Here is a 7,005-nt window from a genome sequence, read left to right as displayed (position 1 = left end):
GCGCCGTGAGGGCTTGGGCTTGGTCTTGGTATTCGTCGAATCTAGCATCGCACTTATTATAGAGCTTCAAGGATAGATGAGATAGATTTTCTGGTTGCAGGTATGGCCATTCCCTATGTATGTACTAACTCACGACTCGAATCGACTGTTCAGAGCTCTTGTTCGATTGCTACGTCACATTTAGCAGATAGAGAGATATATCACATCCAAAAAGAAAAGCAAAAACACTAATCCCCGAAAATCAAGAAGCGCCTTCTGAATAGCAGTGAATCGCAACCCAAAGTGAGGGGGAAGTCCCCTAGACTTCATAGAACATACAGCAGCAACAACAACAACACCCTGCTGAGTACGCCGACATCAACCCGAAACACAAAACAAGATCGAAAGACAGAATACGCCTCAGGACAATCGTGCATAGCATGCACAAAAGCAAGCGAAAACACACCAAAGCAAATTCAAACTAGCTCCACGATTTGATCCATCGGTCCCGCCAGTTTCTCTCTCTAAGATAGATGGTATCTTTTTTTCTTCTTTCTGGACCTGCCATTGCACAAACATCTCACCCACGCCCGGAATCGACTGTTCTCGCTGCCAGAACAGCCTAAAAGATTATGGGATGCTCACACAGTACCTGAGCACAAGTCGGATTCACTTACACCAACCCCAGAAATGCCAAGACTTGGTCATTCGGCGCGAGCCGAACAGAGCAAGCTTATATAACTGGTAAACCTAGTAGCTATCACACCGGGTACGTAGACAGGATATATCTACTTCCGCAGGATAGCTTCATATAGGGTCGTAAGCACACCGATCGCAGAACCGGTGATGACTCCGGGCCAGCGGCCCGGAATAGCATTGTTGATGTCCTCGACGGCGATATCGTTGAAGAAGCCCCAGTAAGAGAACTTGCCGGTGTAAACCAGATACGCGATGAGCGCCTTGGCAATGTGGAAGCTCAGAGGATCGAAGCTGGCGAGCTGCGCGGCCGCTGCCGCCCGTTGACGCCGAGTGTTGGCCGCCGGACCACCGCTCTGAGCCGCCTGCAAGCTGATGTTGAAGAAATACGCGACGGTTAAGGGGATGACGAGACTAGTGAAGAGCCACCCAAGGAAAGCAGTCCAGAAGGAGCTCTCGACCAAGACGAAGGCGTCAGGAGCCGAGATATCGAAAGCCGGTGAATGGACCGCTTCTACAGCGGGGATGCGGGTCAACAGTCTCAGAGGAAAAAGTAACCGCAAGACACCAAAGCTTTCAATCCCATACAACAAGACAGCGATGGCCTTGACGCTGCTCAGGTTGGCGCGCAGCGAATCTGACTGCTCCTGCACTCCCGACGCGTTCCAAATGTCCTTGAGACTTTTGCCCCATGCCGCCGTTTGGCGATCGATCACATCGGTCACCACAGCGGGGGACGGCGGGAGCGCCGCCGCCAGTGGTGACAATGGGGGTTCAACACTCACCAGCGTTTGGCCGGGAGTTTGGGGAACATCGGAGTCATCCCTGTCGTGAGGATCGCAAATCAGCCCGGGTCCGCGATGACGTAAACATCGAGTATCGCACGCGCAAACGAGATCCATGCAAAGCCGAAATCGCAGGTTTCGGACGAATACGACAAACAAAGCAAGGGGGAACTTACGTTTGCACAGACTCCACCTTGGATCTGGAGCTCCTCTTGCGCGTTGACTTGGGGGCTTCGTCTGCCGACGGAGTGCCTTCCACCTTAGGTGCTCTCTTGGTCGGCGATGTCTTGACAGGCGAATTCTTGGCAGGTGAGAAAATGCGCGGAGATCCTGACAGACGCCTGTAGTAATCACCGAGGCGCGCATCATCGATGAAGATGGATTGGTGAGCTTGAAGGTGCGAGTCAAGCGCCGCGGCGAGCTCGGGCTTGGTCAGATCCTCATAGCTATAGATGGTCAGGTCCCCGAGCCAACTGGCCGGGCGGAAGCGAAGAGGAGATTCAGCGAGGCGAAACGGAAGCTTACTTCTGAAGGTCAGTGATATGAGCCCATTCCGTGAGGGTGGGCTTGCGCTGCTTCTGCAGAAAAGGCAATCCGGCGGGCATGACGACGCGCGCAAGTTGCGGTGGATCATGCGACAATTGATACGGAGCAAGGGAGAGGTTGTTCTAGGACGAGGTTGACTCCTCTAAGAAGTAGAAGTCGCGTGGGAATGAGGAATACTATCCAAGCAGGTTCGACAGCGCGATGCGTTGGAAGATGGAAGAAAGAAGAGGGACGTGGAGTGGTGGAGGGAAAGAAGAGGAACGAAGAACAAGGAGCCTGGAGTCTGGAAAGTAAACAGACAACCGGGGGGGGGGCGGGTCTGGAGCCAATCTGGTGGGGCTGACCGCATTCGGGTCTGGGGAGGCTTTGTTTACAGTTTACGGAGTACAATTTACAAGCAATACTGATGGGGGGATCGCCCACGCTTTCCACGCTTTGCCATTCTTCCCCTCATCTCCCTCTTTCTCCCACCCCTCCAATGTAAACAAATTGCCTGAATCATAACTCATAACTATTAAGTTACTAACAATCAACAATCGAAGTAAAATTATCGAACCATGTCTATTCTCTAGTAATCTATGTAGTTAGTTCGTTCTTGATCTTTTTATACACACAACATGACCGGAGACAGTAAAATCCCATGTCCTCTCATGCAATCAATTATGCCATCAGAAATCAAAAGGGACAAACACAAGAGGGCGGCGACCGTAGGGAAATGGAGGGAGATGCTCTATGATAATAAAACAACAAGATAAGAAAAGGGGTGGTAAAAAGAACACACAAGAAAAAGAGAAGAAGAAAAAAAAAAAAGAAATCGGTCATGCCACACCCCTACCGGAACGCCCTCCCCAATAAAACCCGTCTAGGTTGCATCATCATGCTCCGGTTTTCTTCCATCCTTCTATCTACAATGGACATCAACATGCCCAACCCTCATCCCGCATCTAGAGGGGGTTGAGCTCCCCTTTGTTCTCCCAGTCCTCGAACTTTTTCAGGAGATATTGATACATCACCAACATCGTTCCACTTTGAATGCTGGTCCACACACCACGAGGTCCAACACCGCGGAACCAGCCTGCCAGCCCTTCCGTTTGGTAGATCATCTTCAAGCCAGTGAAGAACGATGACGTATCCAAGCGAGGAGCTCCAGGCGGGTTCACCGACGTGGAGGCTCCCGAAGTGGAGATTGGGCGCGCATGCGTGCGCAGGCTCGACGTCGTCTGCGAAGCCGCGTGGTGGCGCGGTCCCTCTTTGGTCGATGGGTGCTCCGCCGCCGAGTGCGAGGAGGAGCCCGGAGGGCGACTCGAGGGCGTGGTCTCGGGGTTCTGCTGGGTCTGGATACGTGTCTTGACCACGTCCATCGGGCATGTCAACACACCCGCCATCCCACCCGCAGTAACAGCCGTCAGGATCTCCAGGCCTAGCCCAATATCTCGAGAGCCCACCCATTCTTTGGCCATCCGTTGCTCTTGCTCGTAAAAAGCGAACTGGAGGGCGGAAAAGGGAAGATCGCGGTAGATCGTCGCCCGGTATCCGTAGTAAAGCGCGGAAAATCCTTCCTGGCGAATGATGGTGCGCAGCGCATCCCTGGTCGAGCGGTAATTATATCCCGAATTGAAATGGGGGTTGTTGTAGCGTCCTTGGAGCTGTAGGCGAGTCTTCAAGACCTCCGAGGGAACATAGACGATAGAGGCGGCCAAGTCCGCGAAGAAGCCTACAAGCCCATTTCCGATTAGCACCGAAATGCGACCGCAAATGACGAAGCCGCCAAACTACACTTACCTCCAGAAAGATACGCCACATTCGCATTGATTCCCGCATCTAGCATGAGACGTTTTGTGTACTCGTAGGTTCCAAAGAAGATAACGGTGCCGGGGAAGGAGCCGAAAAGCGCAGGAGTCACTCCGCCGTACAGGCCGCGGAAAAGGCCTTCTTGTCGGTAGATGGTCGCATAGGACGAAGTCATGGAGGTGTACTTAGGAGGAAAATGCGGATCGCCCTGTTGCCGCGTCTTGACGGTGTCTAACGAGTGCATGAGCATGTCACCGCAGGTGCCACCAATACCTCCAGCGAACATTGCCTGTAGGTCGGATTGGAGGATTAGCCCAACACCCGTGAATGGCGATAGGATGTGCACCATGAAATGCGCGCGCGGTATAACAGTAAAGATGGCGAAGACAAGCTACATACATGTAGGTACGGTGGACGAGGCTCCTCTTCCTCGTCATGGTGAGACTGTGCATTCTGTACATGATGTTCCTTGTTTGCGCTTATCGGCGTCGTCTGACGGAGATCGGTCGGGCCATTTTGAATAAGGGACTTCGACGCGGGGGAGTCTGACGAAGGTGTCTCTGTCGTCGCAAAGAAGCCCAAGACACGCGAAGTCAAGCTCATTGCAAGAAGACCGCAACCCACCGGATCGTGGTGCGGGCCAGACCACGGGGGTTGGGATGCGGCGACGGTGGATTAACAGGAGCACGCCACCTCGAACCACGAGGGGACGGCGGATTAGGAGGAAGATATATAGGAGCGAAGATACAATAGAATGCGAGAATAATCAACCCTGGGGAAAGGGGACTAATAAGCAGGGGACATCGCAGCTTGAAAGTGACGAAAGCCCGACTGCCCGAAACCCCAAAATTTCGTCGGCCTATCGTCGGTTTGTAGTTTTCTCCGCTGTCCGGAGGCCGTGTCGCCGCCTCAGGCAACAAACATTTCTGTTATCAATCATGTTCTTGGTTGACAAATAGACTATAGGCATTTATCTCTAGATCGCGATCAAGTAGATACTTATCTACAGTAAGTAGTAGTAGGTACTATGCGGCTGACACTCTTTCTGTCACTGTGAAAGTTAAGCCAATCACAACCATAGAGCTTCTGGGCAAACAATCTCCGCGCTGCTCATAGACAGTAAGTCGAAGAATTGTATTGGAAAAGAGGCAAAAGCTAATCGCATCAATCGCATCAATCACGCCACTTTCGCATTGCAGAAAAAAAAAGTATATAAGGAATAGGACGCGTTCCACTCAAGCAAAAGCACTAGACATGACGCATAAAAACCTCACCCGCTCGCTGTCTTGCGACAAGGTCCAAAGCCATCCGTGCTTCTGCCCATAAAGAGGCTACATATCCTTCCTTTTCTCCACCCTTCAATACCTCCAATACCATCCACAGTCTCCAAATCTCAAAAGCGACCATCAACCCCGGAACGCATTCAAAGAAAATGGTCATTGGCTCATTCAATCTTCATCAGACGCAATAGTCGACAATCGGAGCAGACAGTCCCTCTTAGGCGCAGATTGGCCGCAGGGTTCAATTTTATCACATCTATCCAGCTTCCGCGAGTCGTCTCTATTTAAAGCGGATGGGCAATTTATTGGGGCTTCTTAGCGGTCGCTCCGCTCAAGCGGCCGAGATCGGTGGCCTCGTAGGCTTGGCGCACAACAGCCTTAAAAGACTCCCATCCCTGGCGAACGGCGGGTGGGGTGCTCTGGTGGGAAACCGAGGCGTCTACTCGAGCAGTGAAGTGGCGGACGGAGCTCTGGACAAAGGAGCTCTGGGAGTATCTCGCACGGAAGAAAGCCAAGTAGATAGCGAAAAGGACAATGCTGCCCTTCGAGAAAGTGAGAACGGCGACGGCCAGGCGGAACAACAACGCCATCTCGAGGTGCGCCACAAGATCCATGCTGGCATCGTAGTACTGTTTCACGAAGCGGCCAATAGATTCCGCCAAGGGAGATTGTCTAACTGCAGGCCTGGGCGAGCCGGGAGAGGAGGGAGATCCCGGAGCGCCAGCGGCCTGAGGGCCCTGGAGGGTAGGGATCAGGTGAGCACGAGTGTAGGTCGCAACGTGGAAGATGGAATAAACGCTGAAGGGAAGCAGAGCGAGCGACACCTGGCGCGAGTAGAGCCACACCAGCGCAGTGCCTGTGGACGTTGTCAGCTTTTGAATCTGTCATCTCCTCGTGTCGAATTCGCCCCAATCTCAATTGCACATCTCAAGGGGGAGAAGTAGACCCACCAAGGTACTGGACATTCTCATCACCAGCAAGCTTGATCGCAATGTTAGGGAGCCCGCCCTGGAGCCGGCCGCGAGCGATATGGCCCTTGTACACAACAATTCCGTATGTCGCAGCAGCCGACAAGAATGCCAGGCGGTAAGAGACTTGGGCCGAGTTGGAGTAATAGTTGAATGTGATGTAAGACACGAAATAGCGTAGGACAGAGAGTAACAATGTCACATGTCTATCATCTGATCAGTTATTGCGATTCAAACAGTCAAGCTGGCAACATGGTCAGGCACTGCGAAGCGAAATTGTTTCATCCACTTCAATTGCAGCCGATATTGTGCTGTAAGGGTCGCGCAGACGGAAAATAACGTACCCAACAAACCAGGCGAATCTGGATGCGAAAGACCTTGTTAGCACTGTGACGCAGTCGAGTTGTGGAGGAAGCAAACAAACACTTACTGCAACGTCTGAGCAAGAGCCTTGAGCCTCTCAGGCAAAGGCAAATTTGAAGGGGGTGGAGGAGCCATGGGGGATGAAATAGATTATGCGTGGTAGTTATTGAGTAACGGCGATGGGCTTATGGACAACTCGATGGGATCGAGTAGCTATGGGACTAGATGCAGAAAGGAACTTGGGGAGGGAGAAGGAAACAAGACAGATAAGAAGAATTGAGCGGTAAAAGGGCTATTTGGGGGAGGGGGGCTATGAATAGATCTCCACTAGATCGCTGACGAGGGAGGCTGGCTGGGCTAGGCGGGGGTATTTAGTAGTGGAAGGGTGAGGGAAGTAAGTGGAAGTGGAAGAGGAAGTGGAAGAGGCGGGTTTGTGTGTGTGTGTGGTGAACTTGAACTAGGCAAGACTGACTGCCACTGTCCAGTTCAGTCCAGTTCAGCTCAGTCCGACCCAGTCCATGCGCAGCGCGGCGGCCGAGGGAGACGAACTGGCGGCTCGACGGAGCTTCCCTTCCCGTGACGTCGCGCCGCCCGCAA

At 52.6% G+C, this 7,005-nt stretch overlaps 3 protein-coding genes across 3 annotated transcripts; all 3 read right to left on the bottom strand.

Moving 5' to 3' along the window:
- Positions 1-767: 767 nt before the first annotated feature.
- Positions 768-2,065, bottom strand: BO66DRAFT_316582 (uncharacterized protein; the record flags this gene model as incomplete). Its single annotated transcript, XM_025643514.1, has 3 exons — positions 768-1,500; positions 1,649-1,906; positions 1,986-2,065. The coding sequence occupies 3 exons, from the start codon at positions 2,063-2,065 to the stop codon at positions 768-770; spliced, it is 1,071 nt and encodes a 356-aa protein (XP_025506902.1).
- A 500-nt stretch (positions 2,066-2,565) lies between these two features.
- BO66DRAFT_426861 (putative mitochondrial carrier protein) lies at positions 2,566-4,599 on the bottom strand. Its single transcript, XM_025650307.1, has 3 exons — positions 4,197-4,599; positions 3,789-4,086; positions 2,566-3,720 (listed from the first exon to the last, which is right to left on the bottom strand). The coding sequence occupies exons 1-3, from the start codon at positions 4,398-4,400 to the stop codon at positions 2,951-2,953; spliced, it is 1,272 nt and encodes a 423-aa protein (XP_025506901.1). The 5' UTR covers positions 4,401-4,599; the 3' UTR covers positions 2,566-2,950.
- Positions 4,600-5,146: 547 nt separating this feature from the next.
- On the bottom strand, positions 5,147-6,794 carry BO66DRAFT_254141 (uncharacterized protein). The gene is made up of 4 exons (XM_025642988.1): positions 6,476-6,794; positions 6,390-6,407; positions 6,028-6,251; positions 5,147-5,933 (listed from the first exon to the last, which is right to left on the bottom strand). The coding sequence occupies exons 1-4, from the start codon at positions 6,541-6,543 to the stop codon at positions 5,380-5,382; spliced, it is 864 nt and encodes a 287-aa protein (XP_025506900.1). The 5' UTR covers positions 6,544-6,794; the 3' UTR covers positions 5,147-5,379.
- Between the last annotated feature and the right edge of the window lie 211 nt (positions 6,795-7,005).

Source organism: Aspergillus aculeatinus (assembly GCF_003184765.1).
Source record: "Aspergillus aculeatinus CBS 121060 unplaced genomic scaffold BO66scaffold_9, whole genome shotgun sequence".
NCBI classification, from domain to species: domain Eukaryota; kingdom Fungi; phylum Ascomycota; class Eurotiomycetes; order Eurotiales; family Aspergillaceae; genus Aspergillus; species Aspergillus aculeatinus.
The sequence above is the reverse complement of the archived record's forward strand: the minus strand, read 5'-3'. Positions and strand labels throughout refer to the sequence as shown.

Coding starts and splice junctions, on each gene's coding strand:
- BO66DRAFT_426861 (XM_025650307.1), bottom strand. CDS start 4,400: ATGAGCTTGACTTCGCGTGTCTTGGGCTTCTTTGCGACGACAGAGACA. Junction 4,087..4,196: donor CTCGTCCACCGTACCTACAT/GTATGTAGCTTG, acceptor TCCGACCTACAG/GCAATGTTCGCTGGAGGTAT. Junction 3,721..3,788: donor TGTGGCGTATCTTTCTGGAG/GTAAGTGTAGTT, acceptor ATGGGCTTGTAG/GCTTCTTCGCGGACTTGGCC.
- BO66DRAFT_254141 (XM_025642988.1), bottom strand. CDS start 6,543: ATGGCTCCTCCACCCCCTTCAAATTTGCCTTTGCCTGAGAGGCTCAAG. Junction 5,934..6,027: donor TGAGAATGTCCAGTACCTTG/GTGGGTCTACTT, acceptor CAACGTCCACAG/GCACTGCGCTGGTGTGGCTC.